The 19,914-nt window shown below is 34.3% G+C and overlaps 1 protein-coding gene across 1 annotated transcript in view; it reads right to left on the bottom strand.

The window, feature by feature from the left end:
- UBR1 (ubiquitin protein ligase E3 component n-recognin 1) overlaps positions 1–19,914 on the bottom strand; it is a 126,317-nt gene that overhangs the window by 55,137 nt on the left and 51,266 nt on the right. Inside the window, 8 exon segments of the mRNA XM_028507958.2 lie at positions 1,271–1,323; positions 6,424–6,548; positions 8,618–8,681; positions 14,987–15,088; positions 15,344–15,409; positions 16,534–16,644; positions 16,931–16,992; positions 19,208–19,388. Of these exon segments, the coding sequence (XP_028363759.1) occupies positions 1,271–1,323; positions 6,424–6,548; positions 8,618–8,681; positions 14,987–15,088; positions 15,344–15,409; positions 16,534–16,644; positions 16,931–16,992; positions 19,208–19,388 (764 nt within the window).

The raw sequence follows: 19,914 nt of genomic DNA on the forward strand, positions 1-19,914 counted from the left end.
CTTTCATACCACACATGAACTAATTATAAAATTCTGTGGAACATCAAAAAATATACATTTTTTTGCCCATCTGACTAAAAAATAGAATAATTTTGACTTTTTCACACTAGACGGCTGTTGTTGTGTTGGCTGGTGTCCTATTTTTTGACAATCTCAGGGAAAACAGATCAGTGCCCCTAAGTGACCAGGTATTGCATGTTTTAGACATTTTTGATGGCCCTGGCTGCGGTAGCTCAGTTGGGTAGAGCATCATCCTTATATGCCAAGGCTGCAGGCTGGATCCTCAATCAGGGCACATAGAAGAATACAAGAATCAATCAATGAATGCATGAATAAGTGAAACAACAAATCGATGTTTTTCTCTTTCCCACTCACTTGCTACATGAGTAAATAAAAACTCATAACAAATTCCTGTGGCATATCAGTTGAAAATTGCTGCCTTAGGACAACTGCTGCATGCCATTTTTTGGTGTTCATGCACATGTGTATGAGGCAACATTTCCAAATTAAATTAAAATATGTAAATTTAAAACTGGTTATGTATCAAATCTGCTCCAGGTTCACTAACAACTCTTTTTAAAAACAAACAAACAAAACAAAACAAAAATGAACCTACTAAAGTCTAAAATTAATACATAAAATGAAAATTTATAAAATAAATTTAACAGAATAAAATTTCTATAATAAATTTCTAGAATAAATAAATTATGCCCCAGCCAGGTGGCTCAGTTAGTTGGTTGGAGCTTCATCCTGTGTGCCAAAAGGCTACAGGTTCAATTCCTGGTCAGGGCACATACCTAGGTGGCAGGATTGATCCCTAGTCAGGGTGTATATGGGAGGCAACCGATCAATGTTTCTCTCTCACACTTATGTTTCTCTCTATGTATATCTCTCTCCCTTCCTCTCTTCAAAAAAAAAAAATCAATTAAAAAATATTCTCAAGTGAGGATTTTAAAAAAAGAAAAACAAGCATTTATAGAATAAGTAAATCATGACTTAGTTGAGGGGAGAGACTAGGGAAAAGGTTTCTTTATGATGTACTAAGTCACTTAATATCACACATACAGGTATTTCTCATTCACCTGCCCCAAATACTCACTTCTTCAACAAATATGTACTAAGTGCCTACTGTCTGTCGCTTGTTCTCCTTCTAATCTGTATTCTTGTTCTTGGGAGTTCAGGCAAGAACTTCAGAACTTCTACATAGTATCCAAAGTACAAGAATAAAGTTCCTCTACTCTCAGAATAAGTATAACCATTAAGTACTTACTTAAATGTGGCCACTTTGTTTATGACATTCTCTAAGCCAGTTTCATTATTTTCCTGTTGAAACAATATTTTTGTCATTTTTACCTTCATGTAATGACTTTTTCTTTCCTTACTGTGAACAAAAATACATTTTCAGTAATATTCCTGAAGTACTTCATACACAATAAATAAAAGATCAATTTCCAATATAAAAAATTAGTTCTAGCCCTGGCTGGTGTGGGTCAGTGGATTGAGCACTGGCCTGTGAAACAAAGGGTCACTGATCCGATTCCCAGTCAGGGCACACGCCTGGGTTGTGGGCCTGGTCCCAGTAGGGGGCATGGAAGAGGCAACCACACATTGATGTTTCTCTCCCTCTCTTCCCCTCTAAAAATAAATAAATAAAAAAATTTTAAAAATTAGTTCTAACCAAATTAGCTTTCTTTGGAGGGAACAATTTCTTAACAGAGGTAAGAGCCATATATAAACTGCTTAGAAATCTTGTCTAAGTTGGCCTTTAAATGTATGTACACATACACAATCAATAGTTCAAAGCTAAGAACCTTTCTTTACATGGTATGCTCATAACCCAAACCATTTAAGCACATGCCCTTGATGTACTAATTCCTAAAATCAAGATAACAAAATAAATAGGGTCTATAGCAAAACACTTATGTAGATGACCAAATGTACTCTGGCTTCTGCAATTTTATTACATATATTTTTTCTAATTGGCTTGAGCTTTTCTTTGAACAAAGATTTTTTAACATTTTTACTATATTTTATTGATTATGAAATTAAGGTTGTCCCATTTTTTCCCTTTCTTTTATTCCCCTCTGCCCTGTACCCCACTACCACAAGCATTCCCTACCTTAGTTCATGTCCATGGGTCATACATATAAATTCTTTGGCTTCTACATTTCCTATACCAGTCTTAACCTCCCCCCGTCTATTTTGTACCTACTGTTTGTGCTTCTTATTCCCTATCCATTCCTCCCCCCTTGTTCTCCGCCCCCACCACCGATAACCCTCCATGTGATCTCCAATTCTGTGAATCTGTTCCTATTCCACTTGTTTCCTTAGTTCTTGTTTTTTACGTCCAGTTATTGATGGCTGTGAGTTTGTTGTCATTTTACTGTTCATATTTTTTATCTTCTTTTTCTTAGAGTCCCTTTAACATTTCATATAACAAAGGCATGGTGATGATGAACTCCTTTAACTTGACCTTACCTAGGAAGAACTTTATCTGCCCTTTCATTCTAAATGATAGCTCTGCTGGATAGAGTAATCTTGGATGTAGGTCCTGGCCTTTCATGACTTGAAATACTTCTTTTGAGTCCCTTCTTGCCTATAAGATTTCTTCTGAGAAATCAGCTGACAGTCTTATAGGGCACTCCTTTGTAGGTAACTCTCCTTTTTTCTTGATGCTTTTAAGATTCTCTCCTTGTCTTTAATCTTGGGTAATATAATTACAATTTGCCTTGGTGTGTGCTTCCTCAGGTCCAACTTCTTTGGGACTCTATGAGCTTCCTGGACATCCTAGAAGTCTATTTCCTTTGCCAGATTAGGGAACTTCTCCTTCATTATTTTTTCAAATAAGTTTTCCATTTCTTGTTCTTCCTTTTCTTCTTCTGGCACCTTGTGATTCTGATGTTATAACATTTAAAGTTGTCCCAGAAGTTCCTAAACCTCTCCTCATTTTTTTGAATTCTCGTTTCTTCATTCTGTTCTGGTTGAATGCTTATTTCTTCCTTCTGGTCCAAATCATTGATTTGAGTCCAAGTTTCCTTCCCTTCACTGTTGGTTTTTGTTATATTTTGCTTTATTTCACTGTGCATAGCCTTCACTTTTTCCTCTATTTTGCAACCATACTCAACCATTTCTGTGAGCACCCTGATTACCAGTGTTTTGATCTCTGCATTTAATAAATAGGTTGGCTATTTGTTCGTTCCTTAGTTGTTTTTCTGGAGCTTGGATCTGTTCATTCATTTGGGCCATATTTCTTTGTCTTGGGGCACCTGTTATGTTATAAGGGGCAGAGGCTTAGGTATTCGCCAGGGCGGGACAAGCCACTTTGTTGTGTTATAGCACTATATTTGGGAGAGGGATCCAAGAGGGAACAATGCCACTTGCTCTGCTCTTGTCCAGCATTCAGTCACTTCCTCCAAAACCCACAAGCAAACTGGGCCCTTCTGGTGCTGATTCTTGGGTGGGTGGGATTATGTATGTTCTAGGACCCTGTGAGTCTCTTCAACAAACTCTCCTGTGAGGCTGGGAGTTTCTCCCACCACTGCAACCCCCCCACAGATTTTTACAGCCAGAAGTTTATAGGCTTTTCCCCCCATGTTGGAACCCTTGATTACGTGGTGTATCTTGATCCACAGTTGATCCTACCAGTTTGTCCACATGCAAATGTGGGACTGCCAGCTGCCATCTTGCTGCATATCCTCTCTGTCCCAGCTGCCCTCTCCACTCATCCTACTGGTCTGGATGAATGTTTCTTCTTTAACTCCTTGGTTGTTGGACTTCCATACAGTTCGATTTTCAGGCAGTTGTGGTTGTTTTTTGGTTTTAAATTTGTTGTTGTCCTTCTTTTGTTTGTGTGAGGAGGCAAAGTGTATATACCTATGTCTCCATCTTGGCCAAAATGAACAAGGATTTTTTAATGAAGTACTGTAAAATCATGATAAGGACCTAGTCAAGACTAAACTAAGATTATAGATTCCTACAGTCTTTCAAAAATTAAGAAAGACTCCTTAGCTCTGGTTGGGTGGCATTGTCCTGTATATCAAAATATTGCAGGTTCGATCCCTGATTGAGTCCCATATGAGAGACAACAGATAGATGTTTCTCTCTCACATCAGTGTTTCTGTCTCTCTTCCTCCATCCCACTTTCCCCCTCTACTTTTCTCTCCAAAATCAATAAATATATCCTCAAGTGAAGATAAAAAAAAAAGAAAGAAAGAAAGACTCCATTAAAACAATATACTTGGGCTCTGGCTGGTGTGGCTCAGTGGATTGAGAGCCAACCTGCAAACCAAAGGGTCACCGGTTTGATTCCCAGGCCTGGGTTGTGGCCTAGGTCCCCAGTAGGGGGCATGCAAGAGGTAACCACACGTTGATATTTTGCTCCCTCTCTTTCTTCCTCCTTTCCCTTCTCTCTAAAAATAAATGAATAAAATCTTTAAAAATATATATATATACACACATGTACACACACACTTGGGGTAAGCAGTGAAAGGTTAGGTATACCTTAAAGCTTCTTTTTTTTAACATAGTATGGCATGTATATTACTAGCAGTATGTGAAATTACAGTTACATATTTTTAAATTTTAAATATTCACTTATTTTAATATATATGTTTTTAAAAAATTCAGAACATCAAGCCTACTATTTCACTACTATTATTGCTTAGAAGGATGCTAAGGAAAATGCAAGTACCATATTTTGCCCTGTATAATGTGCACTTTTTTGCTTAAATTTTTGAGGGAAAAATAAGGATGCGCATTATACATTGGTAGCACTAATTTCATATCTATATAAATGTTTTTAATTCTCTTATTTATGCCTATGAGTTAAAAGTATAACTCCAGAAAGCAATAACAATACCCATATGTAAAATAATACCCTGGAATATGATCATTGGTTTTGTTTCTAAATATAAATAAATAAATAAATCGAATTAAAAAATTAAAACAAAAGATTTTTTTTTGAAAGTCTGGGCCAAAAACAGTGGGTGCACATTACACACGGGAGATCATTATAGACAGCAAAATATGGTTAAATTGATTTTAAAATGTTTTCATAATTATAAAATTGGTGAATGGATATGCAGTAATTATACAAGTGATATGCCAAATGGTTACAGTTTAAGAATTAGTTAACAATGAAACTGGAACTAGACTTATCAGGGTGACCACTTTGCAAGGTATATAAATGTCTAAGCACTATGTTGTATACCTGAAACTAATATAATATTGTATGTCACCAATAACTGAAAAATAAATTAATTTTTTAAAATGAGGCTAGAAACAGATACAAGACCAACAGTCAAAGCTTATCTCTATTCTACTTCTCTGGATAGCCCTGATAGTACAGACAAGTTCAATTTCCTTTTAAAAATCCTTGTTCTAATGCATAATTAAATTTCAAGGGAAAAAATATAACACTCGTAGCCTTTAGAACTATTATTTAAATACCAGTATATACAAAAAACATAAATATCATCCATGGCAGCCATGAAAACGTACCCTACAGATCTCCAATTAGAGGAAATAAGGGATACTATTTTAGGCCCACTCTGGGAGACATCAGAAGGCATCTAAAGAGCTTCCCAGAGAAGAAAAAAACTATCAGAGTTCATCATCACTAAACCATTATTATATGACTTATTTAAGAACAAAAAGATGATAAAAAATGAGAGTGGAGTATGGGGGAATGGGTGAAGAGGTGAGGGGATTAAGAAGCACAAATAGGTAGTTACAGAATAGCCATGGGGATGTCAAGTACAGTATAAGAAATGGAGTAGCCAAAGAGGTTACACACATGACCCATGGACATGGACAAAGGTGTGGGGATTGCCTAAGAGAGTTGGGGGTACTGGGTGGAGGGGGGCAGAGGGGGAAATATTGGGACAACCACAATAGCATAATCAATAAAATATAATTAAAAACAAAAACAAAAAAACCTTCTTTAGACTCTCCAGCAGTCTAGGACACATCTACCTAACCTTCCTTACCTCTTTCCTTCACCTGGAATCAGACTCAAATCAAAGTCTGATGGTCCGCATACCCCAGCCTTTGGAAGCTTCCTCACCCCTTCCTCTCCTAAGCACTGTTCCTAATAAATTCTTCAATGTTTTTTCTTGGTATCTGCTTCTCAGAAGACCCAAATAATCTCAATATTTCGGATAGCGCCCACTATCTGAAATTTATTATAGTTATTTTGCTCTAATATGTCTCCTAAATAGCCAGAATGTCTTTAAAATGTTTCCTAATGCCCAAAAGCCCCAAGTTAAAGTTTATACCACTATAGAATGAATGGTGATAGTTTCACTGCATAATTTGCTAAACAACTTTTCCTAAAACTTCAAAGTAGCTTCCAATTAAAAAAGAAGAAAAAAAAAAACTATCCCACTTTGAAGTGAATAGAGTGAAAAAGAAAACTGGTCTTACATTCTCAGGTAAATTTTTGGCAATGGCACTGTGTGGCATGGGTTCAATACAAAGCAAGTGAATAACTTCTCTCATTGTGACCTCTTCTTTGGTCACATTTCCCACTCCAGGTACATAACGCTCTCCTAATACAAATAATGAAAAAAAGGTAAAATGATTAATTGCTTTCTATTTAAATCTCTTTCCACCCCTGGTGGGAGCAATTATGCACAGAACACTGCATTAAATTAAGCCTATGAAAGAGGGCCTAAAAATTATTGGACATGTTCCTAAAACTGAGCAAATGTCTACTTGCAGAAAGGAAGAAGAAAAATGAAGAAATCTAAAAGTCCCAGGCCTTCTCTTTCTTTTACACACACACACACACACACACACACACACACACATACACTCATACATTATAAACAAGGCCCCTCAATTAAATTAGGATGTGTTTCTAATCCAGAAAACAAGGCAGATGGCACTGAATGAGCAGTGGCCATCATTGAATAATAGCTTTTCTTTCAAGATCTTCCTCAATTTTAACTTGCTATTTAAAAAAGAACAAAGTGAAAATGGAAAAACAAAATAATTTAAAAATGTCTTTATGTATGAGGAATGACTGGTGTTGCTAAAATGCCCACATGATCAGATTTCCATTTTCCATCTCAGTAAACTACCAAATGGACAGAGAAAATAGATAAATTAATGAATATGTCATTGATGTTAATAGCATCTAATTCCCATTGCCTCAAGGCTTAGAATACCTGGCCGTATAAACCACTATACTTTTCAATACTCTAACATCATATGTACAAAGTCCTATAGTATATACAAAGGTTTACTATGGTTTATTACAAAGACAGTAATCCTTTGCCTAACAGACCTGATTAATTCTATATATTAGCCAGAGAATGGCTTTCTGTGAAACAAATTTATTTCCAACAGACTCATTTCTCTGTATATTTGCAAAGCACTTTGTAATTTTCTTTCTTTCCTTTCTTTTTTTTTTTGTAACAAAACAGTATCCCTTAGAACTATAGTGTTAGAAGGAATCATAGATATCACATAGATTACCTTCACATTTTACAAATCAGGAATGTGAGACCCAAAGAATGTAAATGGCATTTTCTTGATAGTTGATAGTAAGGTCAAGACTAGATCATCTGACTCCTAATCTGAACCTTTTTCTACTTTTTAATGTTTTCTCCATTATAAAGTCAGAGATTACATACATTTTTATTTTTAAATTTTTTAAAAAATGTGGACTCCTGAAATTATTTTAGGCATATACAAGCATTAATTAAAACTCAAATAACATAGGAGAAAAAAATTCCAATAAAATATGAGTAAACACAATAAAAGCAAAATAATAGAATAAAGTAATAAAAATATAAAACAAAAAAATTACAGATTAGAATTTTTTTCATCAAACATTCCAAGAACAAACAGAAAAATTCCCCTCAAGTTTTTATAACTTCATAAAGTTTATCACCAACTTTTAAAAAATTTTTACAAATTTTCATTTGTCCATATTTGTCATCAGTTGCTTATGGAATATTCTGGACAAGAAGATGTACATCTCACTTAGCAATGAGGCTTATACCACACTTCCAGCTGAGATAAGGAGCTAGTCCAGCACCTAACTCTGACAAACAAGTAAAATGAGCCCATGTTTTCAGATTTAGCGAATGGCTAGAATGCTCATTAGAACTATTAATATAAAGCAGAGTTTGCTGGAAAAAGTAAGAAATGAGAATCAAAATGAGTAGTCAAGGGCTTTTACTTAGCTGGTAAATCAACAGAGATCATAACAAGGGATATACAAAAGTAAAAGTGTGGCCAATATTTGCATGAAGTAATTTAATACAGTGACGCAATGAAATATATTTTATTTAGACCTATGTTACACTGAAATTTCATATATACAAAAAATTTTTAGCACTCAATGTATAGGTATTTTCATCCACATTTCCATGATAATTATATTCCAGACCTCTATAAACAAGTCCGAACAATGGCACGTCAGATTTTGAAAAGTAAAAATGTAATAGTTGTGCTTTTTTAAAGATGTATTTCTAAATATTTATCACATTAGTCACATTAATAAAAATTCTATGCTATATTGAGAAAAGAGTAAAATGGTAAATTATAGCTCTTATCAATGTTCTAAGAAGTAACCCATGTCCTACTTCAAAACATGCTTTAATCTTACCCACAATATAGATGAGGACTTGAAGCATTTCTTCTATTAAAGTATTATATTGTTTAATCAAATCCTATAGAATCGATAAACAATAAATTAGTTGCATAAGAACCAGAAACTTTCATACAACATACATTTCTGGATCAGACTCATGGTTCCTCCAGTCCAGTATTTTCTTTCAGATCACAACAACAGAAAATTAGGAGGTGAATAATTCCCTTTGGACATCAAAATTAAAACAAGGCTTGTATACCTGACATGTAAAAGAACTTAATGACAACTGTTAAATACTATTATTGTGTTAATTATTCCCCACAGAGCTTTAACTCAACAAACTACTTCTAATCTTTAACTTTTCCTCTACTACTGGCTTCCTTCTTACCTGGTAGGTGAGGCAGTGACTTCAAACAGATACCAAACATATATGGTGAGAGCACCCTTCCCTAACACACCTCTCACTAAACACTATTGTACAGTAGATATTATTTTCACTAAGTATAAAACATGAATAAAAATTAACTTTGTATTTTATATCATACTCTTTAGCCCTTTACAAGTAACTTCTTATTTGAAAGAATTACCATGATTCATAAATTCGATGTAGTCAAGAGCTACTTTATAAGCTGGTATCAAATATTAAAACAATGAAGATGTGACAAAACTCCATGAGACAAATTATAACTGTGAAGGGTGTAACAAATACAATAAACGAAGAATTTCCTTACTGAATAAGAAATATTTAGAAAAACAGAAAAAGGGCAAAGGACAGGATCAGATAATTCACTAACAAAAAGGGGAAAAGAAAGGTCAATAATCATGACAACATGGTCAACCTCACAGATAACTGCAATTTATAGCCAGGGGGCAAAATCTAGCCAAAAGCCTGTTTTGTACGGCCCTAGGAGCTAGGCATGGTTTTTACAGAAAAACATATCTCATCAATTGTATGACAGGGAACACTAATATTAAGCCTCAATGAAGTAACATGTTTACGACAACAAAAAATTCTTTTTATTAGTGGACTTGTATTACAAACACTTGAACTCAATTATTATTATATTTTTAATTTCACTAATAAAAATTGTAGAAATTTATTTACTATTTGCTACACAAGTACCTACTACTTATTATATTCAATTTAGCTGCTTGGCCCACAAAGGTCAATTGGTATTATTGCTAAAAAGGAAGGATCAATTACTGTTTCACTAATTCTAACTTTATATGTAATTTAAGCATGCTATTTTGCGGTATCATTTTTGAAATTCATATTTACTCACTACACACAGGTTTTCTCTTTTTTGATTGTTGTTATTATTTTTCATTTTCAAAGGAAGCCCAATTTTTAGGCTGTTAGGCAGCTTGTTTTTGGTGGGTGCCAAATTACGTGCAGCATGGTATTAAAAGGTAATTCATATCATACAAATAAATGCTTCACATCCAACATAGGAGCACTTTAATATGTAAAGCAAATCTTGATGGACATAAAGGGACAACTTGACAATAATACAGTCATAATAGGAGATTTTTAACACCCCATGGACATGAATGGATTGATCTTCCAGGCAGAAAATCAATAAGGAAACAATAGCTTTAAATGATGCACTAGATTAGATGGGTTTAATTGATATCTTCAGAGCATTTCACCCCAAAGCAGGAGAATATCCGTTATGTGCAAGGTCTCATGAAACATTTTCTAGAGTAACCCACAAGTTACAATGTAAAATAATTCCCAATAAAATTAAGAAGACTGCAATCACATCGAGCATCTCCAACCACACTGGTGTGAAACGAGAAATCAATCCCAAGAAAAAGAAGTAAAAAACACACAAAGACATGGTAGCTAAATAACATGTTACTAAACAATGAATGGGTTAACAATTGGATCAAGAAAGAAATCAAAAGGTACTTTGAAACAAATGAAAAATGAGAACATAACAACTCAAAATCTATGGGACACAGCAAAAGGGGTCCTAAGGGCAAATTCATAGCATTACAGGCCAACCTCAAAAAATAAAAAAAAAATCCCAAGTAAACAATCTAACTTGACACTTAAAAAAACTAGAAAAGGTACAAAAAGCAAAGTCCAAAGTGAGTAAAAGGAAAAAAGTAATAAAGATCACAGCAGAAATAAATGAAAGAATCTAAAAAAGATATGAAAGATCAATGCAACCAAGAGCTGTCTCTTTTAGAAGATAAATAAGATTGACAAACCTTTATTTATTTTATTTTATTTTTTAGAGAGAGACATGGGAGGGAGAAAGAGAGGGAGAGAAATATTGATGTGAAGTAGAAACATTGACCAGTTGCCTTCCACATGTGTCCTAAAACTTGGGACCAAACCAGCAACCCAGGCATGTGCCCTGACTGGGAATTGAACCAGGGACCTTTCAGTTTGCAGGACAACACATAACAAACTAAGCCACACTGGACAGGGAAGTCTGACAAACCTTTAACCAGACTCAAAAAGAAAAAAAAGAGAGAGGATCCAAATAAATAAAATTAGAAATGAAAAAGGAGAAGTAACAATCGACACCAAAAATATAAAAAGGGCTGTAAGAAAATATTATGAACAACTATATGCCAACAAATTGGGCAATCTGGGAAAAATGGATAAATTCCTAGAAACATACAATTTTCCAAAACTGAATCAAGGTGACTCAGAGAATCTCGACAAACATTACAACTAGTAAAATTGAAGCAGTAATGAAAAAAGTTCCAACAAACAAAAGCCCTGGAATGGATGGCTTCACAGGTTAATTTTACCAAACATTCAAAAAAGAATGACCACTTACCCTTCTCAAACTATTAGAAGAAATTCAAGAGGAGGGAAGACTCCCAAGTTCATTTTACAAGGCCAGCATTATCTGAATTCCAAAACCAGATAAAGACACTACAGAGCACTTGATAAAATCCAGCACCAATTTCTGGTAAAAACTCTTAGGGAAAAGCAGGAACATACTTCATTGTAATAATAAAGGCCATAATAAAAGTGGGAACATACCTCAATGCAATAAAGGCCATATATGATAAACCCATTGGCAACATAATACTCAATGGGCAAAAACTACAAGTGTTCCCCTTAAGATCGGGAACAAGACAGAGATGTCCACTTTTACCTCTCTTATTCAACATAGTACTGGAAGTCCTAGCAACATCAGTCAGACAAGAAGAAATAAAAGGCATCCAACTGGAAAGGAAGAAGTAAAACTGTCATTATTTGCATATGATATGATACTATATAGAGAGAATCCTAAAGACTCCACCAAAAAACTACTAAAACTCATAAATGAATTCAGTAAAGTAGCAAAATACAAAATATGCAGAAATCAGTTGCATTTTCATACACCAATGACAAACTATCAGAAAGGGAAATTAAGAAAATCCCATTCACAATTGCTTAAAATAAATTTAATCAAGGATATAAAAGATCTGTACTCAGAAAATTATAAGACACTAAAGAAAGAAACTGAAGATACAAATAAGTGAAAGCATATACTATGCTCATGAATAGAAATAATTAGCATGATGAAAACATCCCTACTACCCAAAACAACCTATAGATTCAGTGCAATTCCTATCAAGATACCAATGAAGTATTTCATAGAACTACAACAAATATTCCAAAAATTTATATGAAACCACAAAACACCCTAAATAGCCATCCTGAAAAAAAAAAAAAAAAGCCAAAGTTGGAGGAATCACATTACATGATATCAAACTATACTACAAAACCATAGCAATCAAAACAGCATAGTACTGGCATAAACACAGACATATGGATCAATGGACAAGAACAGGGAGTCCATAAATAAACTCATGCCTTGATGGTCAATTAATATTTGACAAAGGAGGCAAAAACATACAATGCAGTAAAGACAATCTATTCAATAAATAGTGTTGGGAAAATTGGGCAGATACATGCAAAAAACAACAACAAAAAACCCCCAACCAGACTACTTTCTTACACCATACAAAAGAATAAACTCAAATGGATAAAAACCTTAAATGTTAGACTTGAAACCATAAAAATCCTAGAAAAAAACATAGGCAGTAAACTCTTAGACATGGCAATATTTTTTTCTGATATATCACCTTGGGCAAAGGAAACAAAAGAAAAAGTAAACAAATGGGATTACATCAAACTAAAAAGTTTTTGCATAGCAAAGGAAGCTATCAACAAAATAAAAAGACACCCAATGAATGGAAGAACATATTCACTAATGATACATCTGATAAGGGGTTAATATTCAAAATTTAAGTAATTTATCAAACTCAACACACATACACACACAGAAAAACCCAAAAATAAAACCAAACAGTCCAATTAAAAAATGAGCACACAATCTGAAGAGGCACTTCTCCAGAGAGGCCATCAGACATATGTAAAGATGCTCCATTTCACCAATCATCAAAAAAATGCAAATTACAATCACAATGAGATATCACCTCATGCCTATCACTATGGCTATCATCAATAAATCAACAAACAAGTATTGGCGAGGATGTGGAGAAAGGGGAACGTTTTTGCTCTGCTGGTGGAAATGCAGATGGGTACAGCCACTGTGAAAGCAGTATGGAGTTACCTCAAAAAACTATAAATGGAACTGCCTGATGACACAGCAATTCCACTTATGGAATATATCCAAAGAAACCCTAAATGTTAATTCAAATAAAACATATGCACCACTATATTTATTGCAGCATTATTTACTATAGCCAAGATTTGAAAGCAGCCCAAGTGCCCATCAGTAGGTGAGTGGATAAAAATGCTGTGGTAAAGCCCTTGGCCAAGTAGCTTAGTTGGTTAGAGTGTCATTCCAATATGCCAAGATCGTGTGTGGGTTCAATCCCTGGTCAGAGCACATATAAGAAGCAACCAATGAATGCATAAATAAGTGAGACAACAGCTCACTCTCTCTGTGGTACATTTACACAGTGGAATACTACTCAGCCATAAACAGTGGGGAGAATCTTATTCTTTGTGGCAGCATGATGTATCTGGAGAATATTATGTGAAATGAAATAAGCCAGTCAAGACAGAGAGAAGACCATATGATTTCACTCATATATGGAATCTAATAAACAAAATAAACTAAAAAACAAAATAGTAACAGACATCCAGATAGAGAACAGATTGACAGCTGTCAGAAGGGAGGGGCACTGCAAGACCGAGTAAAAAAGGTGAAGGAATTAAGGGGAAAAAAAAAAGAAAACTCACAGACTGAGACAACAGTATGGTGATTACCAGATGGAAAAGGGGCTGGGGGGGTTGTAGAAGATGATTAGGGGGATAAATGATGATGGAAACAGACTTGACTCAGGGTGGTAAACACACAGTATGATATACAGATGATATATTATAGATCTGTACACCTGGAACCTATATTTTTATTAACCAATGTCATCCCAATAGATTGAATTTAAAAAGTAAATAAATAAATACTTCAATAAACACAATCTAGAAGGCAAACAAACAAACCAGTGCCATTACAGTTGTATATACTGCTAGAGAAAGCTTACATTGGAGTAACTTTTCTGAGAGCAATCTGACAGCATATACAGGGTCTGGCAGAAGGCAGGACTGCTTGAGTGTGGTTGGTAGGGTATGTGAATGTCTTGCATGAGATGGACCACAGTTTGAACATTTCACCTAAAATGTTATATGGTGTGCTTGAGTGAGATATTGTTATGTTACAGAAGTACATGCTTATGATTTTGTAATAAAAGATTTTGTAAAAAATAATAGGGGTGTTATTTGTGCTGAACTCTCTATTAAAGAATCTTAGAGTCTTAAGAAAAAGCACATTGTTTCCTCCAGCAATCAACTTCAAAGAATTTATCTCAACAAAATAGTTAGGCAAGTCTTTAAACCTTATGGTACAGAGATGTTTATAAGACCAAAAATTAAAAAAAACCTCTTCAGCAATAAGAAACTAAAGTATAATGTATTCATTAAGTGCAATGGTATACAGCCATTAAAAATGATGATTAAAACTTGATGCAGTTGTATACCTATTTAGTGAAAAAAAATCTATCACAATATTTTACTAAGTACATGAAGCAGATTACAAAATAGCATATAGAAAAGATCCAATTTTTGCTTTAAAAACAAACAAGAAATCAAAACTTTAAAAGTGACAATTTCTAGGAGGCAGTGTTTCTTGTGATGTTTCTCCCTTTATATATTTTAATGTTTAGAGTAAAAAATATATATGTATATATGTGTAAAAGTATGTGTATGTATATGCAGATGTATATGCATGTTAAATGTATGTGTGATTTTTGTTCATATAAAGAATAAAAATCTTAAATATGATGAAAATTGTTAACAATAAACTTTATTTGGAATTAAATCACTTCTCAGTTTCTGTTGCTTACCTGGTCTTTTGTGGATATGGTCTTATTAAAAGCATCAGCAAGTTCATACCTCTGGAGTACCAGTAATAAGAACTTGTTGGGGTCCATTAAAGATGCCCCAATCTGTGAAAGACACACAGCATCACAGTTCTTACGTATTAAGTGGGAAACATTTTTGTCTCCAATAATACTGTCAGAAAAATTATAAAGTAAGTCTGCAGAAGATAATGTAGTAGATCCTTATGTTTTTATGATAACCATATTTTACCAGTGAGAAAAACTTAATAAATAAAAAATAATTACAATATCTTCTTTTATTACAAGGAATCTAAGAAGAAAAGTTAAGACATAAATATCAGAAGTAATTTAAATAGGTACCTGAAGCATGATTATATCTTTATCATACATTTCTTCTCTGCACTTAACATCTTGGTAATAAAATACCTATAAAATAAAAGGTAGAATAGAAGCTACAGTAATGATTTTATTTCAAACAGAAGTTTCAACAGAAACTATTTTTTTAATTTGTTCAAGTAGTTTTCTGTCTTTTATTCCCATCCCAGCCAACTCCCCCAGCCCTCCACACCTCTCTCCCATTTCCTACCCCCCTAGTTTTTGTCCATGTGTCCTTTATACTTGTTCCTATAGACCCTTCCCCTTTTCCCCTGAAATTCCATTCCCTCTTCCATCTGGTCACTGTCAGCCTCAACAGAAACTATTCTTAAAACTCCCTCTAAACTAGAAACTCTAAGAACTCCTTAGTGGCAAAAAAAAAAAAAAGTTAGTTATAAATTTGTAAGAAAATGAGGCATGAAAATATTTCAGTTAAAATGTTCTATATTAGTTATTACTCTCAATAAGAATAGTAAAAATATTTATTTCCCCTAAGGTTTTTTTTAAAGATTTTATTTACTTATTTTTAGACAGAGGAGAAAGAGGAGAGAAAGAGAAGGAGAGAAACATCGATGTGTGGTCGCATTCATGCACCTCCAACTGGGGGCCTAGCCCACAACCCAAGGCATGTGCCCTAACTGGGAATTGAACTGGCGACCCTTTGGTTTGCAGGCTGGCACTCAATCCACTGAGCCACACCAGCCAGGGCTCCCCTAAGTTTAAAACACCCATTTAAAAGAAAAATAAACCAATTTCTACAATCAATCAGAACACCTATTTTCTCCCAAGTGGTATATTTATAATTTCTACTTTCCCACCTTTTAGGAAATGCACTTCTCATTATTTGCTCTAAAACAGAAGGGACAATTACAAGGTGACCTTCCATTAAGGCAGGAGACGGTAAGGCTACAGGTCCCCAAGTAAGGTAATCTTCAGAAAAGATCTGTGTTAATGGGAAAGTTTCTAGTGGTACTATTGGCTTTCACCTAACCTATCTAATCAATAGGAAAAAAGGAGAAATGTTTACATGGTCACTACAACTGTCACTTCTGAGTTTATATGAGAAAAAAGAAAGCAAATACTCAGCAAAATCCAAAGACATGGTAAAATTATGTATTTAAACAAAATTAGAAAATGAACACATTCATAAATGTGAATAATTGTCCTTGCCATACCTGGCTAATGAGAGAGAGCCCATTTCTTCGCCACATCTCAGCAACAACCTGGGCGACCAATACCAGACAACGCAATGGATATTCCACTAAAACTTCTACTTGAAAGTCCTCCTAAAACAGAGTGAAGTCAACTTCATTATTTCTCAGAAGGCTTGGATGTATCTCGAAGTTATGGCAGTATATATTCCCCAGTGTTTTCATTTGTAAAAAGGAAAGGCTTGAACTAGATGACTCTAAATCTCCATAATTCAGATTTCAATGTACTACGTATAGATATAAAATTACTAAGTGGAAATTATTCAGCTGAGTTTCAAAATATTATTTTTCTTCCCACTCATTAACTAAGAGATGTTTAGAATAGGATATAAACAAATCAGCACTTAATACAGTCACTTACAAAAGGCACAAATTCATGCAGTCTTGCAATAGCGCCCAGCCTGCTCAAACGCACGTGAAGACCTAAGGGTTAAAAAAAGGAGGAAGATGAGAAAGCAATAAATCCAATTAAACTTGTTTCTTAGTTAACTCATCAAGTTTTAGAAATTTGTGAGATTTAAATATACATTTACTGCCATTAGAAATGACACCTGAGAATGTAAACTTTTGATTTCTAATTATGAAACAGTGTTACTAATACATTTAAGACCCTGCACTGTGCCAGGTATGCTTATACATTATATAAAAATTACATGCTGCCTCTCAAAACATGCTTATTTTGTTCTTAATGATGCATCAAAAGAAATGAAAACTTACACATTTCTTTTTATAAAAATAGTAGTGACATAAAATGACATATCAATTATACAATACACAAAAGTCAACTAAAAGTGAATCAAAGACCTTAAACTTAGAAGCTAAAATTATAAAACTCTTAGAAGAAAACATAGGGAAGGGCTTCATGATATTGGATTCAGTAATAATTTCTTAGATATGACACCAAGAGCACGGGTAACCAGAGGAAAAATAAATTAGACTATTGGAACTAAAACCTTTTGTACATCAAAGGACTCTAACAACAGAGTGAAAAGGCAACACACAGAATGGGAGGGAATATTTGCAAATCATGTATCCATTAAGCAGTTAACATCCAGAATATATAAAGAACTCCAGCAACCCAATTAACAACAAAAAAATCTGACTGAAAAACAGACCAAGAACTTGAATAGACATTTCTCCAAAGAAGATACACACATGGCCAATAAGCACAGGAACAGATGCTCAATATCACAAATCACTAGAGAAATGGAAATCACAACCACAATGAGACACCATTTCATACTCATTATGATGGCTATTTAAAAAAAACATACAGCAGAAAATAAGTGTTGATGATGATGTAGAGAAACTGGAATCCTCGTACACTACTGACAGGAAGGTAAAATGGTGCAGCTGCCATGAAAAACAGTATGGCAGTTCCTCAAAAAATTAAAAAGGAGAATTACCTTACATTTCAGCAATTCCACTTACAGATACAGGGTCCAGCACAAATAATGCCCCCTTTTTTTAATTACAAAATCATAAGCATGTAATTCTGTAACATAATAATATCACACTCAAGCACACCACATGACATTTTAGGTGAAATGTTCAAACTGCTGTCCATCTTGTGGGAGACATTCATGTACCCTACCAACCGCACTCAAGCAGGTATTACTTCTGCTAGACCCTGTATACACCTCAAAGAATTGAAAATGGGACTCAGGTGTTTGTACATCACATTTACACCAACATTATTCACAAAGCCAAAAGGTGGGAAATAACAGGAACATCTATTGACGGATAAATGAATAAACAAAATGTGATATACACATATTACAGAACATTACTCAGCTTTAGAAAGGAAGAAAATTCTGATACATGCTACCCCATAGATAAACTTTGAGAATATTATGCTAAGTGAAATAAAACAGTTTTAAAAAGATATTTGTATGACTTCACTCACATGAGGTACCTAGAGTAGTTGCATCATAGAGAGAAAGTTAAATGGTGGTTGCCAGGGACTGCAGAAAGTGGGAATGAGGAGTTGTGCTGAAAGGATTCAGAATTTGAGTTTGGAGAGAGAAAAAATTCCGGAGATGGATATTGGTGATGCTACACAGAACAGTGTACTTAATGGCACAGAACTGAACACTTAAAATGGGTAAAATGGTAAATTTTATGTTATGTGTATTTTATCACAATTAAAATATAAATACTCTATAAAGTTGTTTTTAAAAAACCTGACAGGGCCAGTTTACATGTAAATGCAAATCAAAGAAGGAATAAAGAAAATCTATGACCTTTTTCTTTTAGTGGTGAAAGAAACAGTGATAACAACAATACACTTGTGCAATTAGGCAGAAAAAAGGTTAAAAACCAGCAATGAGATTTTCCTATATTGAAATCTAGGTGGGAAATGAGTTATCAAGTTAGTCCTTAACTGTACACTATAGGACTAAGATCACAGAAGGCCTACGAAGACAAGCATCCTTAGATGCTGGGTGACAGCTCTTTAAAAGACAGTGACAGTGACAGATACTAACTGCTGCATCTGATCCAAGTATGTCTATACATACTGAGCACAAAACAAAAAAACAAATGATTCTACTACTCTGAATATCTAGGAAATAAAGCTAATAGAAACATGCAAAAAAAAAAAAAACCAAAAACAAAACCCAAACCCCCACTCACTCACCAGCAAAAGTCCTAGAGAGTGGAAGATGTATGCTGATAAGATCTTCAGATACTCTGTAGGACTTAGTTTCCAAAGTATGACCACACAATTGTACTACTGTCTTGCTGCTAGACATAAAACTTGTACTACACCTCATTACAGCTTTGTGACATTCTTTATAAGCCACTAGTAAGAGTTCTTCCTAAAAGAAAAATGCAAATAAATTGACAAATTATCTACTTCACCACATTATCCAATAAACATTTACTAAATAAAAGCACAAAATTGTTCTTTGTATTACTAGGGCTTCCCCCACAAACCAGTATCAGCAGACCAGGAAGAAATATAAGAAAGAAGCACACACACATGCACATGCACACACTTACAATCAAGTAAAAAACTGTAAGCACCACACAAATGAAAAAACTAACTACAGTAAGAGGGCAAAAAAAAAGAATAAAAAACAACTGGGAAGACATATTGTGAAAGCAGCTTTTGAGTGGGGTCCAAAGAATATGTAGAATTTAAGTACAGGGAAAAGATGAGAAAAAGGTGGCATTGTAAGCAGAGATACAGAATAAACAAAGAGAAATAAAGGGAAGTACACTTCCTGTTCAGGCAGTAGAGAGAAATAAAAACTAGATAAATCAAAGGATTTATGGATGAAATTAATAAGCAATTGTTTAATTGAAAATATGCCTTGACATCAGCATGTAAATACATTGATG

The sequence above is a fragment of the Phyllostomus discolor genome, chromosome 1 (genome assembly GCF_004126475.2).
Source record: "Phyllostomus discolor isolate MPI-MPIP mPhyDis1 chromosome 1, mPhyDis1.pri.v3, whole genome shotgun sequence".
Classification (NCBI taxonomy): Eukaryota; Metazoa; Chordata; class Mammalia; order Chiroptera; family Phyllostomidae; genus Phyllostomus; species Phyllostomus discolor.